Source organism: Hyperolius riggenbachi, chromosome 11 (genome assembly GCF_040937935.1).
Source record: "Hyperolius riggenbachi isolate aHypRig1 chromosome 11, aHypRig1.pri, whole genome shotgun sequence".
Lineage (NCBI taxonomy): Eukaryota > Metazoa > Chordata > Amphibia > Anura > Hyperoliidae > Hyperolius > Hyperolius riggenbachi.
The window spans coordinates 120,365,818-120,385,628 of NC_090656.1; the positions used below are offsets into that span (position 1 = coordinate 120,365,818).

The 19,811-nt window shown below is 45.6% G+C and overlaps 1 protein-coding gene across 1 annotated transcript in view; it reads right to left on the reverse strand.

Moving 5' to 3' along the window:
* The window catches only part of LOC137537713 (intestinal mucin-like protein), a 280,540-nt gene that overhangs the window by 116,380 nt on the left and 144,349 nt on the right, over nucleotides 1–19,811 (reverse strand). Inside the window, exon 4 of the mRNA XM_068259654.1 lies at nucleotides 15,134–15,305. Coding sequence (XP_068115755.1) covers nucleotides 15,134–15,305 — 172 coding nt within the window. The remainder of the gene's footprint in view (nucleotides 1–15,133; nucleotides 15,306–19,811) is intronic.

Consider the following 19,811-nt stretch of genomic DNA (forward strand, 5'->3'; position numbering starts at 1 on the left):
TACGGCGGGAAAACCTATTGGAGCCTGTGGCTCGGTTCCCCTGGACCGGTCGCGGTCGGCTACCCTCAGGGTTGACCCAACATGGACCGTTCTGGACAGGGCGTTTGCGCCACTGCAGTCGGACGTGGTGTCTGCCGGGACTGCGGACAACGGGCAGTGGGTTGGTTAGGTCAACAGCCAGCCCACGCAGGGTTCCCCTGCTGAGTGGCTGTGGACCTAAGGGAACCCCGCGGGAATCCCTGGACCTTCCCAGCTCCTGACAGACGGCACATGCCCTGCAGTAGTTGGCTACATCCCTGTTCATCCGGGGCCAATAAAACTGTTTCCGAATACCGGCGAGTGTCTTGCGGACACCCGAGTGCCCGGTCAGAGGATTACCATGTGCGGATTTCAGCACATGTCCCCTAAACGCACTCGGGACCACAAGCCACTTGGTATCCGCGTGGGATCTACCTGTAGGGGGCTGTACAGACTCACTGTACAGTCTCCCACCTTCCCAGTACACCTTGAAAGCGGCCCCGTCTGCGAGGGGCTCAGCGGCTTGCTGCCTGAGCACCTCCAGGCTTGGGTCACTTTGTAGTGCGGCTGAGAATATGGCGCTGTCAGTTTCAGCCAACTGGCTCATGTCACACGAGGCCAGCGGCTGAAAGGTCTCATCCCTGTGGTCAGAGGAGGGGGAGGAGGCCGGAACCCCCTCCACCTGTCCTGAGCTCGGGTTCTGAGCAGTGCAGCTACGCGGTACTGCTAGCACCGGTACACTGTCAGAATGGCACAGACGGACATTACTCAAATCATCATTGCATGCAGTAATGACATTGACAGGTATAGACATTTTTTCATTACAGACAGGTTGTACAGTAAACTCAGGTACAGTTACAGCATCATCACAACAGACAGTCTGTACATCAAACTCAGGTGCCTTTGAAGCAGGCACTATTGAACCTGGTACCCTTGAACTGGGCACATTCAACCCACCTCCCCCTGGTGCTCCCCCAAGTGTATAAAGTACCTGGTGGTGGGTGGAGAGTCCGTCTCCTTCCGTGAGCGACAAGGCGGTCGTGGCAGGTTCATAGTAGGACACAAGCTTGCCCAAATCAGTCCCTAGCAACACAGGGACTGGGAGATCCTTCATAACCCCAACAACCCTTTTGTGGACCCCTCCCACTCCCCAATCCAGCTTCACTCTTGCGTGGGCTATGTGGAAAAGGGTGCCCTCTACTCCAGTAAGGGCAAGGGATCGGCTGGAGCTGATGCTCTCCTTTGGCACAAGATGTGAGTGAACTAACGTGATGTCAGCTCCGGTGTCTCGAAATCCGGTGACAACTTTGCCGTTCACTCTAACAAGTTGCTGCTGGTCGGTTCGGTCGCGGATTTCCTTTCCGCGGGCAAACAGGACAAAATCTGATGATCCAGGCTGTGGTTCGCTGGCGGGTTGCCTCTGCTGTGGGTGAGGTGCAGGTGATGCAGATGATCCAGGTGCTGGTGGGGTCTGTCTCCGCTCCGGACAGTCGAATTTCATGTGTCCGGGCTGGCGGCAGTAGTGACAGGTGACCTCTCCAGGCGCTGCAGGCCTGGGTGCAGCAGCTGCGCTGGGTGGCCTCTGTGGCGGACGGCTCACAGGGGCAGGAGGGTCTGCCGAGGTATTGGGCTGACCTCCTCTCCAGCTGGATGGGACAGTTCTGCGGGTATCAGCCACCCGGGTAGTTGCAAAAGTCTCAGCAAGGTCTGCAGCGACAGTTGCTGAAGTCGGCTTGCGTTCTAACACAAATTGTCGTACATCAGCAGGGCAAATGTTCAGAAATTGCTCGAGGACTATCAAGTCCTCCAGGACGCCATAAGACCCTTTGGTGAGGCCTAGAGTCCACTGACGGAGTGTGGTGAGCAAGCTACTGACCACATCTCGGTACGAATCAGAAGACTTTTTCTGCCAGGCCCTGAACTTTTTGCGATAGGCTTCTGGCGTCAGCTGGTACTTAGTAATGATAGCGTCTTTTATAGCAGCATAATCATTATCCTTCTCCGCAGGCAATTCTGCGAAGGCATCAAGCGCTTTGTGGCGCAGCAAAGGTGTCAGATGTCTGGCCCACTGGTCTTGGGACAGACGATACTGACGGCAGGCTTTTTCAAAAGACCGCAAAAACAAGTCAATGTCTGTGTCTTTTTCAATATTAGCAAACTTAAATTTTGCACTTACGGGTGTTGCAGCTCCTTCAGCAGGGAGGCTGGGCGGTGAACTCCGGCTGGCCTGTTGAACCTTTGCCATGTTGAGCTCATGCTGTCGTTGGCGCTCCCGCTCAGCGGCATCCCTCTCTGCGTGGCGTTCAGCAGCAGCAGCTTGCCGCTCCCGTTCCTCTCGTGCTTCCATGTACTGCATGTACTTGTCCAGGTCAGTCTCCATCAGCTTTTGTAATGCCTGCTGCATTACCGGGTCAGCACCCATGGACAGTCCAGTACTGGCCAGTTCCGGGCGAGTAATGTCAGAAACTCTGGGATTGGGGTCCATACTGACAGTCTCTGGCGTAACTGTTGCAACAGGGCCCGCAGGATGCTCAACCTCTGTACGCCTAAGATCTTCAGCCTCTGGTTCCCCTTGATTGTCAGATGGGCTGGTATCCACCTCAGCGGACACTCCCGGCTCCCGCAGTTGCTGGGCATCCCATCTGGACAAGTCTGCTATCAGGTCCCGTTTTGTCTTGCGGAGGATGCCAATGCCCCTCTCTTCGCAAAGATTTTCCAGGTCTGCTAGGCACATGTTCTGGTAGTTCCCGGACATTTCCATGCCCAATAAAATAAAACTTTGGGGAAGGGGTACTGGCTACACAGTCTCTCTGTATATATAAAAAATATATTGCCTTCCAGCTACACCAACGAATTAGTTCGTTTCTCGATAGCGCTAGCGCTATCGCAGATACTTTCAGCACAACACAGATCCAACCGCTGCCTAACACTGTCACAGGAGCCCTCAGTGGCTGACCGCACTTAGCCTTCTAAACGGTGCCAGCGCACAGATCGTGCGAACTCTGGTCGCAGTCAATGCGCAGGAACCGTTAAGAATTAGCCGCAGACAACTCAGAAGGGAGCCTGTGAGACACGGGTGATTACAACGTCACCTACTGGTTCAGAGTAAACTGCCACCACCGCGGTTACTATGGGACCGTGGGGCCCACTAACTGACTGACTAATCCTGCGAATAAAACGGTTAAACACACGATATTCTGTCTAGCCAACAACAAACAAACAGTAGCGTATCTTCAGAGACCCGGGATCATTTCTGTGTGTGCTGATAAGCAGGGTAGCGGAAAGTGAATGACTTGGAGAAAGTCGTTTATTCACGCAATATAAATAATTAATATATACAGACAATTATGAAAATCAACAATTATGAAAACAGCAATAGCCAGTATGAAAAATAAAAGAAGGGAGAAAATTACTTAGTTCCTGGAAAGATGTCCTTATTGTGGGAAGAATCATAAAGTCCTTGGTTTCAAAGTCCAGAGTTCAGACCAGGTGGATACCAGCATATCCTCAAGCTGGCATCTGATGAGTGCAAGATGGTTCAGTGTGGAGGACGCAGCCCGCCTGCTGGCTCTGTGCTTTTGATGAAGCTGGTTTGGGGGTGTGGCAATGCCAGCCCCCTCTGAGCTACCAGCAAATGACAGTTCATTCCCTCTGAGAGATTTTAGAGCTAAACTTATGAATTGCTGTAACTCCTGAACCATACACGTTACATTTAGGGGGGTAACAGCTTCATACTTGGAGGAAAATACAGATTAATATGATACCTGACATGGCTAGTGCATCAGATCAGGGTCCTGAGTAGATTCATACCTGGGTGGTAGGGGCCCCGGGCCCCTCTCGACTGGTATCAAGAGATCCAGCATGACCCTACGGATCCAATGATACCGTTCTCATAACCACCCTATTTATTGTATTCTGTAAATGGGCAAAAGATTATATTGTACATTCATTTCTTCCTGCTAAGGCCGGAGTCAGCCTGACTGGAGTCCAGCTGTGTCTGCTTCTTGTCTATGAAAAGGCCCTGTTGGCTCCTTCAATTAACATCTGAATGCGAAATCTGCTTAGACAACTTTGAGTTTACACCTCTGGCTTGATCAGCAGTCACAGGGCCAGTCTTCCTGCCAGCTGCTTGTCACCTTATACCTGATGGATGGGCCATCAGCACAGCTTGAAGCCAGGGACTCTCTGGGCCCAGGCTCATTAGCATATCAAAAGAGCCATCCTGCAGTTAAGGTGATGCTATTCCTCTGCTAAGAAGGGACTGCAGACCTCCTACACAATAAATCCAGATTCTATCGATTTGAAGCGCAATCGACGCAGAGAATCGAGTGCGATCGCTTTTCTTCACGGGCGGTTCCAGGACGCGCCTGCGTCCCCGCAATCGTCCGTGACACATGGTACAATTTTTTCATACAATCTTACCATTTCTATGTAATATAAGGGAATTGCCTAAATGATCCTTTCAGTATATTCACTTAATTTACTCTTATACTACATAGAAATGGTAAGATTGTATGAAAAAATTGTACCATGTATGGCCACCATAATGCTGGGCACACATGGCTCAATTTTGCCGCTCGATTGATTCCCAGCCAGGGTTGCCAACCTAATTTCTAATTTTTGACGGACAAAAGGCCCAAAAAAGCAGGACACCCAAGATTTTAGACGGACAGAGGGCGGAGTCAGAAGCGCACTTTTAAGTAGAGTTGTGGGTGGGGCTAAGTTCCGGGCATTATTTTTTTTTCAGTATTTATATAGCACTGGCATCTTCCACAGCACTTTACAGAGTACATAGTCATGTCACTGACTGCCCTTAGAGGAGCTCACAATCTAATCCCTGCCATAGTCATAGTCTAATGTCCTACCATATCATTATTATCAGTAGCGTTCCTACCGTCAAGCGGCAGGAGCGGTCCGCCCCGGGTGTCCTCATGGTGGGGGGGTGACACCCGGAGTCCTGTGCTGCCGCCCCTGCCGCTGTGCTCGGCTCGCCTGTGGCCTTAATCCCTGCAGGGGCCTCGGGCTGGGCTGCCCCCTGTGTTCCCCTCCCTCCCATCAGACCAACAGATCAGCGCGACAGACCTACACAGACTGCGCGGGACCCGACTACTTCATATGCGGAAGTGACGACACTCGTCACCTCCTGCATATGAGCCGACTCGCGTGGCTGCATAGTGTGCACCGCTCTGTCAGCCGGGTCCCACGCTGATCTGAGGTCTCTGCCCCTGTTCGCCGCGCTGATCTGCAGGTCTGATGGGAGGAGGGAGAGAGGGAGGGAGAGCGAGAAACACTACCTACCATTCACTCCTACCTACCGAAACCCACATATTGCTACCCATCTATCTGTAACCACTCTACTACCTAACCACCCACTGCTGCCTACTTACCTACCTAAACCTTACCTACCTATCTACCTAACCACCCACCCAAACACTGCTACCTACCCACACACTGCTGTCTACCTACCTTAAACCCCACAAACTGTTTCCTATCTACCTACCCACACACTGCTACCTACCTACCTAAACCCACACACTGCTACCTACCTAAACCCACATATTGCTACCCATCTATCTAACCACTATACTACCTAACCACTCACTGCTGCCTACCTACCTAAACCTTACCAACATACCTAACCACCCACCCACTGCTACCTAAACTTTACCTACCTAACCACCCACCCAAACCCACGCACTGCTACCTACCCACCCACACACTGCTACCTACCTACCTAAACCCACACACTGCTACCTTACTTAGATAAAACCCCACAAACTGCTACCTACCCACCCATACACTGCTACCTACCTACCCACTCACTGCTACCTACCTACCTACCCACACACTGCTACCCATATACTTAAACCCACACACTGCTATGTACCTAAACCCACAAACTGCTACCTACCTACCTACCTAAACCCACACACTGTTACCTACCTGCGTACCTAAAACCCCACAAGCTCCTACCTTTCTACCTACCCACACACTGCTACCTACCTACCTAAACCCACACACTGCTACCTACCTGTATATCTAAAACCCCCACACACTACTACCTACCTAAACCCACACACTGCTACCTATCTACTTACCTAAAACCCCACAAATTTCTACCTACCTACCTACCCACACACTGCTACCTACCTGCCTACTTACGCACACACTGCTACCTACCTACCTAAACCCACACACTGCTACCTACCTGCCTACCTAAAACTCCACAAGCTCCTACCTACCTACTGCTACCTACCTAAACCCACAAACTGCTACCTATCTGCCTATCTAAAACCCCACAAGCTCCTACCTACATACACACACACTGCTACCGGACTACCTAAACCCACACATTGCTACCTACCTAAACCCACATATTGCTACCCATCTATCTAACCACCATACTACCTAACCAGTAGAGTACAGTGAAAGGAGGCGCCCATAGAATGTAAGTGAATCCACTATTAGTAGCTAATATATATGAACATTTGATCAGGTAAGTAGAGAATACCCTTACCTGTAATAAAGGTAGAAGACCACTGGTATAAAATTGTAATTATTTATTAAATGAGATTAGCATATCTAACCACCCACCCACTGCTACCTAAACTTTACCTACCTAACCACCCACCCAAACCCACACACTGCTACCTACCCACCCACACACTGCTACCTACCTACCTAAACCCACACACTGCTACCTTACTTAGATAAAACCCCACAAACTGCTACCTACCCACCCATACACTGCTACCTACCTACCCACCCATACACTGCTACCTACCTACCCACCCATACACTGCTACCTACCTACCCACACACTGCTACCTACCCACACACTGCTACCTACCTACCCACACACTGCTACCTATATACTTAAACCCACACACTGCTATCTACCTAAACCCACACACTGCTGCCTACCTACCTAAACCCACACACTGCTACCTACCTGCCTACCTAAAACCCCACAAGCTCCTACCTTCCTACCTACCCACACACTGCTACCTACCTACCTAAACCCACACACTGCTACCTACCTGCCTACCTAAAACCCCACAAGCTCCTGCCTACCGCTACCTACCTACCTAAACCCACAAACTGCTACCTATCTGCCTATCTAAAACCCCACAAGCTCCTACCTAACTACACACACACTGCTACCGGACTACCTAAACCCACACATTGCTATCTACCTACCTAAAACCCCACAAACTGCTACCTACCTACCCACACATTGCTACCTACCTAAACAAATACACTGCTACCCACCGACCTAAAACCACACACATTGCTACCTACCTACCCAACCACCGCCTGGGGACACCCTGCTACCTATACTGGGGGCCAACTTACTACCTATACTTGGGGGGGCACCTTACTACCTATACTGTGGACACTTAGCACCTATACTGTTGATACTTACCACCTATACTGGGGACACCTTCCTACTTATACTGGGGACACCTTACCACCTATACTGGGGGGCCCCCTACATATATATGTGACTTGCCACATATACTGGGGAGTTGGTACCCACATCTAGTTATATAGTGGAGTCTCCACCCATGGCCACACCCAATTTGCCTCAGAGGAGCTCACAATCTAATCCTACCATAGTCATAGTCTAATGTCCTACCATATTATGTATTAATTTAGCTCTGACATCTCCTGCAGCACTTTACAGAGTACATAGGCATGTGACTGACTGTCCTCAGAGGAGCTCACACTCTAATCTTACCATAATCATAGTGAAATGTCCTACCATATTATTATTATGTATTTATATAGCGCTGACATCTCCTGCAGCACTTTACAGAGTACATAGTCATGTCACTGACTGTCCTCAGAGCTTACAATCTAATCCTACCACAGTCATAGTCTAACGTTCTACAATATTATTATTATGTATTTATAAAAAAAAATTATTTATTTATATAGCACTGACATCTTCTGCAGCACATTACTGAGTACACAGTCATGTCACTGATTATCCTCAGAGGAGCTCATAGTCTAATCCTACCACTGTCTCACTGTCACGCTCACTAATTTTCATCTTTTTTTTTGGGAAGGGGGGGGGGGGGTGTCTGTGGATAATTAGCACCTGGTGTCACATACCCTAGGTACGCCACTGGTTATTATGTATTTATATAGCACTGACATCTCCTGCAGCACATTACAGAGTACATAGCCATGTCACTGACTGTCCTCAGAGGAGTGCACAGTCTAATCCTACCATAGTCATAGTCAGAAGCGCACTTTTAAGTAGAGTTGTGGGTGGGGCTAAGTTCCGGGCATTTTTTTTTTTCAGTATTTATATAGCACTGACATCTTCTGCAGCACTTTACAGAGCACATAGTCATGTCACTGACTTTCCTTTAGAGGTGCTCACAATCTAATCTTACCATAGTCATAGTCTAATGTCCTACCATATTATTATTATGTATTTATATAGCACAGACATCTTCTGCAGCACTTTACTGTTGTCACACTAGCTCACAATCTATAGACCTGCTTCTTCATGTGCCACAGAAATGCAGTTCAGAGCAGCTGTGGGGATATTATGCACCCCTGATCGGCCTCCACAATTCATTTGAGATGTAGTCTATAAATGTGATTCCATCTCACATTTATGGACTACATCTCCCAGCATGCATTATTGTGGCAGCTGAACAGGGGGTGCATAATATCACCACAGCTGCTTGCTTTGTGTGGTTCTGTGATACACATACAAGATGGAGGCACCTGTGCAAACTAGGGGGAGGGGAAGCTAGAGATCATCCCCTGTACATTAGTACAAATCGCAGCTGTCCCCCCAAAACACACACCGTATACTAACCTCCCTTAGGGAGAGGTTTGTTTCAAACGATGGTGCTCAGGTCACTTCCAGTAGTGTGCCTATGTTTGCAGAAGGGGTAATTACACTGTAAGGGCTAGTTCACACTGGCGCCTAAATCCCGATTGTGCTTGCGATTCAGCAGGCAAAATCTTGCATTTTACCGCTATTTGCATCTGTGATTCCCGTTCAATGGAACTAGAATCACAGCACAATTGTTCCCAAAGCACTGCCTGCAGGGTGTTGGCGAATGATCGCAATCGCTGCTGTGTGAATGTATCCATAGGGATACATTAGCAGCAGCTCTTTGCTGATCACTGGCAATCAGCAGTGCTGCAAAATTGGCCAGTGTGAACCAGCCCTAAACTGGAAGATAGGTTGCAGGCAGCTGAGCCACACAGACCCCAGCTTCTATGTAAATAAAAGGGAGAATCTGAGCTGCCTGCCTGATCAGAGCAGCTCACAACCTATTGTAAAAGTGAAGCAATGCACTTCCCCTTTCAGAGCAGATTTCTATGGGACAGTGATTTTCTCCTTACAAGGCTTGGGTTTCAGCTGTTTCATCATCACGACTCTCCATGTCAATGTAAATAATCCCCATGTCCTGCCTGGAGAAAGGCATCCCCCTGATCCCATCCCTCCTGTGACTTCATTCAAGTTCCCCAGGAATGCTGCCCAGCTAATTACATCGCAGCACATGGAGGATATAGAAGCGCATCGCTCGCCAGGGCTAGAAGCTGAAGCAACACATGGCTGAACAAAGCTAGCTAGTAGCTACCTCCTCTCCATAGTCCATACAGGCAGTGGCTGGGACCAGGACTCCGTGTTCCGTGTTGTGGGGGTGGGATACCTTCTGCTACCTCTGGCTTCTATTGGCTGGAGGAGCTGACAGCCAGAAAGGACAGCTTATGATTGGAGGGAGGGGTGAGAAGGAGGTGCAGCCTGATTTTCTGCTGTTCCCGGCTTCCTGCACCGTGGTCACAGTGAGAGCTGAGTGTGCGCACAAAACAATGCGCCGCAGAGGGAGAAATGTACTTTTTTTAGACGGACAGCATGCTTAAAAATACGGGCAATACGGACATGGTTAATTTGAGGTCATTTGGACGGACTGCCCGTCTAAAGACGGACGGTTGGCAACCCTGTTCCCAGCTCAATTCCGCAGGCGATTCTCTTATCTTCCGTTCGTTTTACTTATCTTTTTCCATTGTGTTCAATGTGGAATCGAGAGGGAGATCGGACATGTCGGAAATGATCTATTGAGCCATCTAAATTGCTCAGAATCAAGCCATGTATTCCCAGCATAACAGAAAATCTAACAGAAAATTGTATGGTGTGTACCTAGCATTAAAGGACAACTGATGCTAGAGGGATATGGAGCATGCTATATTTATTTCAGAACTTCCTCTCTGCTATAAATGATACCCAACAGCATAATAACCTTTAAAGAAAAACATTTCTTTGTTACAGCTGATACAAATCCTACAATAAATCTGCAGTGTCTCTACTTCCTGCTTTCATGGAAGCAGACACATTGTTAACATCCTGTGCTTTTAAATGAGATTATCTGCTGTGGCAGTCAGGTGACACAGGGGAGAGATCAAATTACAACTTCTGATTAGACACAGATGAGGGGGATTTAGGCTAAACTCTCAAAATACATACAGGGTGCATGTCTCTAGGCTTTCCTTCTGTCCTGTGTGAGAGTTCAGGTCCACTTTAAAGAGGAACTCCAGTGAAAGTAATGTAATAAAAAAAAGTGCTTCATTTTTACAATAATTATGTATAAATGATTTAGTCAGTGTTTGCCCATTGTAAAATATTTTAAATCTCTGATTTATATTCTGACATTTATCACATGGTGACATTTTTACTGCTGGCAAGTGATGTAGCTGCTGCTTGCTGTTTTGGCTGTTGGAAACAGCTGTAAACAGCTGTTTCCCACAATGTAACAGGGTTCACAAACAGGAAACTTCTTGTGGGAGGGGTTTCACCACCATATCAGTCATACAGCGCCCCCTGATGGTCTGTTTGTGAAAAGGAATAGATTTCTCATGTAAAAGGGGGTATCAGCTACTGATTGGGATAAAGTTCAATTCTTGGTCGGAGTTTCTCTTTAAGCAATACTAGTTGCCTGGCTATCCTGCTGATCCTCTGTATCTAATACTTTTAAACATAAACTCTGAACAAGCATGTGCAGATCAGGTGTTTCTGACATTATTGTCAGATCTGACAAGATTAGCCACATGCTTGTTTCTCATGTTAATCAAACACTGCTGCAGCTAAAAAGATCAGCAGGGCTGCCAGGAAACAGGAATTGTTTAAAAGGAAATAAATAGGACAGCCTTCATATCCCTCTCACTACAGATGTCCTTTAAATTGACTTTACTGCTGGCAAGGTGAATCACAGTGGAATCTTTGAGTGAGCAGGAGAATCACATCATTTATAGATTGCTTTGGGGGAGAAAGCTGCATAACACCATAGCTATCACTGGGAAGGCAGAGCTGAATACCAATATACAGCAATATAAAGCTTTTAAGGAACACTATCAATACCCAAATGTTCTAAAATGACAATATACAAATGATGTCTAAGCAGTTGTGTAAACATTTTCACGTTAAATATCAGAAGCAAACTCTTTAATTCATTGTGTGTAGGATGTAGCTGTATTGGAAATAATAATTCACAAAGGAGAGTCTGTTTCAATGTTACACAGCCAGTGCTGTTCTTTTCATATGAGACTACAAAGTATTTTTCTCTGAAAGCAAAAAAAGTATGAAAAGCTGTGGTGTCAGATTTCACACACAATTACAAATGTTTATAGCAAAAAACATTTCCTCTGCTCTCCATGCAGACCGCTCATTTAGACACACAAGTGGCTACCTGTCTCACAAACAAGGTTAACAGATGTAGGGAGAAGGCTTTCCCCTCTCCCCTCATGCTACATTGGTCCGTTAGCTTTGACGTCAGTGAAGTGGGAAATGAATTTGATACAGTAAACAAAAGAGATAAGCTAAGCAGTAAAATGTATACACTATTAGTTAAAAGCACTTTAGGAACTCTCTTAATCCCAGGTTAAAAAACGCAATGGACAGTGTTCCATTAATTAGTTTTTTTGACACTTAAAACCAGGATAATTGAGGTAAACACGGGTATCTGAATAAGTTATAAAGTTCTACTATAGGTCATTATGGTTCCTCTTTAAGGATAGTCTCAAGAGCATTTTGGAAGAGTGATGTTATCTGTAGCATGTAAACTATGCCATAGGGAATACAAACACGTGCATGGAGTACATTATAAGGTGGAAGATTCTAAGAAGCGATCAGAAGTCCTAGATACAAACCCAATGAAGCGGTCTCCATTTTGAAAATGTCTCAAAAGTAAGCATTTTTTTTATTAGAGGCACTGTCATAGGTTATTTTACGGTTTTCTTTTAGAGGACCACTATCTTGAAGCTCACAAGAGCAGGGCTTGTTCATCCTTTTGTGTCTTGGATTTTGTTACACAGTTATTCATATTGATTTTGTCACTGTTATTACCAATTCTGTATCTTGTACTTTTTTTTTTGTACTGTACTCTATTGTTCATAATAGATAACCTTTAAAATATTTGATTTTAAATTTTTGCCCAGCTTGGTGAATGTCTTCTTTAACGGATATCAAGGTGAAAGATTTACTTACCTGGGGCATCTTCCAGCCCTGAGAAGTCTGTGTGTCCCTCGGTGCAGGTCTGCTGTTCTCCACAGTTCTGCTCTCAGCTGTGAGTCTGCAGTTTCTGCACATGCATAGGTTGGCACCTCTCCCACTGCTGGGAGCGTTCTGCACAGGCGCAGAGCTACTGCACCTGCTCAGAATGCTCTCACCACTGGGAATGCGATCAAGACGTGCATGTGCAGAATCCGCCGACTCGGCGGGTCAATGATCCACTGCAGGGCTGAGAGCAGGACCTTGGAGCACAGCAGACCTGTACTGAGGGACACACAGACTTCTCGGGGCTGGAAGAAACCCCAGGTAAGTAAATCTGTATACATTCATGGCACCTTGAAATCCCTTTAACTACCTAAAGACCGCTCCACGCCATGGGCGTGGCCGCGACGGCAGCCCCAGGACTGCCTAACGCCAATTGGCATCAAGTCCTGGGGTCGGCTACTGCAGGAGATCACGCGCTGGCTGTGCGGTCATCTCCTGCTTGGGGGGCGGAGCTCTGCCCCGCCTTCAGTCTCCGACAGGATAATTAAATTAACCATTTATGCCTCACGGACGTGAGCTTCACGTCCGCAACAGCAGCTGCTGGAGCCGCAGGGAAGTGCTAGTCACCTCCCTGCAGTTTGCGGGGTTTGCAGGCGATCGGGCAGGCAAATGCCCGCAATTGCACTGTTACAGAGAGCAGGGGGAGATTGGCTGCAGGGGACAGAAGTCCCCTGTGCCAATCCGTACATGTACGCCGAGAATAAACACTGTTTTTGTTCAAAAACAGTCTTTATTCTTACATAGAAATCACTGTTCCCGCCGTGATTTCCGCCGGTTTCCTCCACCTGATCGTTAAATTTATTCCCATTCATTAATCTCCCCGCCGGCACTGTGATCGCAGGTTTCAGTTGAAACTTTGCGTCACTCCCTAGTTACAATGTAGCAATACATTTAATTTCAGCGGGGACATCTTGTGGCCAAATAGTAAAATACACCTACTGACTTTAGGGGAAAAAAAATAATAATATGTATGTCAAGAGGGCCTATAATTATTAAATAATGGGCTAAAAATTAGTGATGGATGTAAAACTGAAGAAAAGCACCTTTATTTCCAAATAAAATATTGTCACTATACATTATACTAGGGATATAATTTTTAACATTGCAATAACTGGGACAAATGGCCAAATAAAATGTGTGGATTTTAATTATGGTAGCATGAATTATTTTAAAACTATAATGGCTGAAAACTGAAAAATAAAGAATGTTTTCCATTTTTTCTTATTATTCCCATTATAATGCATTTAGAATAAAATAATTCTTAGCATAATGTACCACTCAAAGAAAGCCTAATTGGTGGTGGGAAAAATCAAGGTATAAATCATTTTGTTGTGATAAGTAGAGACAAAGGTATTGGGGCATGAATGGGAGGTGCACTGGAATGTGAAAATTCCTCTCGTCCATAAGGTGAAAAATACCCACAGGCTAAAATGGTTAAGGAGTGTTGCTATTCAGGTATTGCAAAAGTATAAACAGCAATTATTTGACACTACTACAGATTGACAGCCAAACAATCTAAATTCAAGTAAAATGTAACTAAGTGGAGCGCTCCCACACACTAAATTCACTTTGCATGCAGCCTCTCATTCACCCAATCTGGTACTGGTACAATTTACCATATATCTTCAGAGAGGGGGAGAGTTTTTTTTCGTGCAGCAGTGTAAATTCATGTGTTAGCCTCTTCAGCTTGCAAGCATATGTTTTAACTAAATGCTCTCACCAATCTTCAGCGTTTTGTTAGGCCTGATCCTTGCGAGCTTCGTCAGGATGTCCGCACACATCCTGACGAAGCTCACAAGGGGCGGGTGTAATGCGTAGGTGGGCGGGCCAGTATCTCATGACCCAGGAGGCACTCCAGCCTTTAGCGTCTAGCGCGGCAGCGGTGACAGCTGCCCCCGTGATTGCCTATGTACGGGGTTGAGCGGTGACGTGCGCCACTGATGCCTAGCCATCCACACAGCATACCTCTGGGTACAGGCCGCTGAAGGACAACAGTCTGTGGCTGGAAGACAAAAAGAGGTGATATCGCTGAAGATTGGTGAGAGCATTTAGCTAAAACATACACTTGCAAGCTGAAGCGGCCAACACATGAGTTCACACTGCTGCATGAAACAAAACTCTCCCCCTCTCTGAAGATATAAGGTGAATGGTACCGGTACCAGATTGGGTGGATGAAAGGTTGCATGTGGAGTGAATACGGTGTGAGAGCGCGCCACTTAGTTCCATTTTAATTGATTTTAGATTGTTTGGCTGTCAATCTGTAGTAGTGTCAAATAAATACTGTTTATACTTTTGCAATATCTGAATGGCAACGCTCCTTAATTTAATTATACTGACTCCCCAGTTATCCCAACTATGAGCTCTGTAAACTCTCCCCAAATGACAACGTGTATCAGCCATAGGTTAGGTAAGAACAAATTAACATAAACTTTGTATTTTGTTTTGTTTTTTATGTATAGCAACATAATTAGGTTCATTAGACTGGTAAACCTATAAATCCAGAACTCCTCCATGCTTATGACAATTACTTACGTGGGCATTCCAAGTGAAAACAGCATCCATCTTCATTATAGACTTTTTTGGGTGTTTTACCATTTGTGCATACGACACTTTTCACTGGTGGACAATATACTTTAGAAATTTGAAGAGTCGCGTTTCCAGAGCAAGTAGCATTAATACATTTCTCGCAAGTTGTAGGAATGATCTAAAGAAAAAGTTTCATAATTATAAGTGCATAATGATTTTTGTAAATGCTCTTCTGTTCTTAGATACTTACCGGTACTAGCTGTGGAGAAGATAAAAAGAACATGAAATGAAAGCATTAATTTCATTGGGTGAAGAACTGTAAATGAGGAAAAAAGCAAGGAGTGTCTCACCACTAGAATCATGAAAGGAGTAGTGTAGAGTAGGGATGCTCGGAAAATTCCGCGGAATTATGAATTCCGTGATTCCGGCCGGAATTAGCTTAATTCCGATTCCGGTAGTGCAACCGGAATTCCTATACCTCTCAAACGGAATTCCGCGGAAATTTAATTCCGACGGAATTTTCCGGAATAACACAAAAGGAGGAAGAGGAGGAAGAGGGAGAGAGAGAGAGAGAGAGAGAGAGAGAGAGAGAGAGAGAGAGAGAGAGAGAGAGAGAGAGAGAGAGAGAGAGAGAGAGAGAGAGAGATTTTAAAATTTTGCCGACGGAATTCCGTATAGGTCGAAATTACGCGGAACAGCTCCAGAATACCATCGGAATGAAACGGTAGCGGAATTTCAGTATGACGGAATGCGGAATTGTCCCGGAAACGGAAATGGGCTCTTCCGACCATGCCTGGTGTAGAGGTGATATATTTTCCTCCACTAGAGGTGGAGTAAATAACAGAAAAGCATGCCCTTTTTTTAAACGGAGCATACTGGTGGCACTGCAACCACGTAATATATCACTGCCACTGCTTATATATGAATCCCTTTTCTGCTTCTGTAGCTATCTATGGCTTACCTCTTTCTTGCATTAATCCAGTAGGGTATTTGTAAGATAGGGTTTTTGTGAATTTTGGCTACCTTAGAAAAGTGCGTCAAAAATGCTTTGGCCCATGTGCAAGTCAGTACATTATGAATCATCATTGCTCATTTTGTACTGCACCAACTTGACTTAGATAACACAGCACAAGCAGCTTTCCAAGACACTGAATATATTCAGTCCATACGAAGAAGGAAAAAACACTGTGACTTGCAGACTTAAAGGAACAATAGTGAATTAATCTGATCACTCCAATATTGGAATGATTTTTTAGGCATCATAAAATCTAGCTCCTTACTCTGATTTGAGAAGAGATAGAGCAAGACAGTATTAGACAGTGGAAGGTGTTCTCATAGTCAACCACCTTTTTAGCACAAAGCACCTGAACCTCCTGTGCTTTCTGGAAAATCCAAAGCTAATGAATAGAGCTGAAGGGTAGGGAACCCAATTCTCACTGGTTACCAGCTCAATTAGTGGGGTAGGGCTGGGCTGCCTGGTATATGGGAGATACTCATGCTGCCGTTTTTATTTCCATGATAAACAAAAAGAAGTCAACATATCAGAGCTGCAGGAACATTTATTTTAAATAACAAAAGCACACATCTACTCGTGAATGCCTGCTGTGTGCAGGTCCTTAGCAAATCCTGAAGCCAGATACACAACGCTGCTAAGAATCATTCAGTGGGCTCTTTCGTAAAACACTATCACAAATTGCAAATGCAAACACATTTTGGGTTTGCACAATTTTCACTATGCTGGCCTTAAAACGCAGGTCAGATGCAGCAGAACTACGACTGGCTTTTTAAAAAATCGCAAATGCTTCACTATGAATGAATTCCCACGATTCCAATTGTAACTTTCCTGTACTTTACGGTTGGAAAATTGCAAGTCTTTACAAGAACTAAACAGAACGAAGCTGGTGTGAAAGATAATGTTGTGTGATTTGTGCATAAGGTTTAATTTATCTCCATCATGTGGTTTCTGTGTGATAGATAAGAGACGGAGAGAATAGCATTGTGCTACAGGGACAGATGGCTTGTTTGTAAGCTATATTGCACCTACTTAGAACTGACTAGGATTTATTGTGCTGATTAGCTAGTTAGAACTGTGAGTAGCTACTGCTTACGAGTAAAGCTAGCCATACATCTAGTGATGATGGGCAGATTCGACCAAGAGACAAACCTGTCAGCTGCCCATACACCGCAGGACGATTCCCAATCAGTTTAATACTGAACTTGATCCAGAATTGGCCTTGTGATGCCGCATCCGACAACCCCTGGCCACTGGAATGCCGCATCCACTGGCCACCGGAGATGACACTTTACATTAGGGTGGAAAGCACCGCGGGTTTGGTTGTTTGTCTGCTGGGTGCACGCCGTTACCACCACGCACCCGTTCGAGTAAGTTGGCCTAAACTTTGTCCTGGGTGTGCACTTGACGGCACTGATTTTAATCCGATTTGACTATAATAATCAAATGGTATGGTCGATTGGCCGCCAAGTCACCTGATGTATGGCTACCTTTAGTGTCCTGCAGGGACAGATAGCTTGTTATCTAATGCTGTTTTGTACCTGCTTAGAACTGTAATTAGTAGGATCTATTGTGTGCTGATTTAGCTAGCTAGAACTATGTGTAGGTAGTTTCTACTTAAAGTGTAACTTTCGGGCACAAAATCAAAAATCAATTTTTTATTTTTATCTGGTAAACAAGTAATAAGGATGCTAATCAGGTAATTCAAAAGTTAAAAGCACTAATACTTTTTTTGTTGATAAATTATCATTCCCCAGTTTACCTGACTCTTATTTGGTACACACAAAATTTGGTACGCAAAAGGAAGTTGCAGGGAATGCTGGGTTGTCTTTTTTTTTTTGCTTCTCTACTTCCCCTCAGACTAATGCAGCCTGATTGGCTGAAGCCTCTTTCCCTCCTGTTTTCCCCTCCCACACCTCTGTTCCTCTCTGATTGGCCAGTATTTCTCATGCTGAGACTATGCACTTTCTATAGTGGAGGGTTGTACTATGCATACACAAAGAACATTTTACATAAAGGGGTTCCACTGCATTCATTGCTCGTCCCGATTTTGCACGCCATTACTGCCTTGCACCTAATTGAGCACGTTGGCCCGACATCTTGCAGCATATGTGATCGACGCTTGCGAGGGGCATAATTGGTCATATCGTTGATTGGGCATGCTCTTGGCGGCGCTGATTTTTATCCGATTTGATTATAATCGGATGGTCAATCGGGTGGCAAGTCGCTTAATGTATGGCCACCTTTACTGTGCAGGGATTTATTGATAGATCTGCTGTTTTGTAGCATTAGTAGAGCAATCATAATCAGCTTCAAGTAGCCAGGTAATACCTGTCACACCTGGAATTGTGTTTGGTACACATGGACTTGGTATAGCACAATTTAACAGACATAAGTAATACAAGTAGAGCAGGTAATACAAGTAGTACAAATGTGGCTTTGCAGCAGTACAGTTTGACATTCAATGAAAAAACAGATTCAATAGGGCAGGTGGTACAAGTAGTACAGATATGGGTGGCTAGGGGTACTGGATAGGAGGTGGTCATGAGTTCAGGTAAAGGACAGTTCGGGGAAGAAGGTGTTCTTGTGTCTGGAAGTTTTAGTGGGAATAGAACTGTTAGGGTGGCCCAATAGGAAAAGGCTGAAGTAGTGACTGCTGGTGTGGGAGGGATCATTTGTTGGGCCAGTGGGCCCTAGTTCTCAGTCTAGAGATATGGAAGAGGTCTAGTGTTGGCAGGAGTGTTCCAATGATCTTCTCCACAGCGCTGATGATCCTTCAAAGTTTATGCGTGTCGCTTGCAGAGGCACCTGCATACCAGACAGTGATGGAGCAGAGGATAAATTCAATGCTAGCATACCACATTTTTATAGTTGACACAGGAAGAACAGCTATAGCTGAGCTTTTTTTCTGAATTTTCATGGTGTTCTCATCCCATCTCAAATCATTGAAAGCCTAGAGAGCAAATGTGTGATGACTTCAATGCATTCTATGAACACCGGGTTTAGGGTGGAGGTGTTCGTTCTGAAGTCCACAGTTAGTTCTAGTTTTCACTGCATTTCAGATGAGCTTGTTGTCCTTGCACCATTTGCAGATTCTCTCGATTTCAGGTCAGTACACTTGCTCACCATTTTTGTCCATGAAGCCAAAGATGGTGGTGTGATCTGTGAATGATGACCTTAACAGAGTTGTCAGAAGAGGTGCAGTTGTATACAGGGATAAAAAAAGACTGGGGACAGTACATACCCTTGGGGGGCACCTTTATTGGTAGCTTTTGCTCTGCCAAGGTTAACTAGTTGCATCCTGTTGGTGATTCAGTTGTGATTCTACATATGTTGTTTGTTAGGCTACTTGGGCAAGACTACTCAGCCCCTACGTGACCGGATTTAATCGCATAAGTCTGCCATTAGAGGGGAAAGTTCAGATCAAGCTGTTGCATGTCACTTTACGGAATATAGACATGCAGCCTCTCAACTCAGGGTTCAGGTCATAGATCATGCTCCATTTAGTGTTAGAAGAGGGGACCGCCATAAATTATTGTTTAAAAAAGAGGCCATGTGGATAAGGAAGTTAAGTACTTTTGTTCGAGGTGGAATGAATAAAGAATATGAACTGTCAGGGTGTATATAGCGTTGCGCTGATTTGTGCTTTAATGTGGGTGTTGGATGCATTTT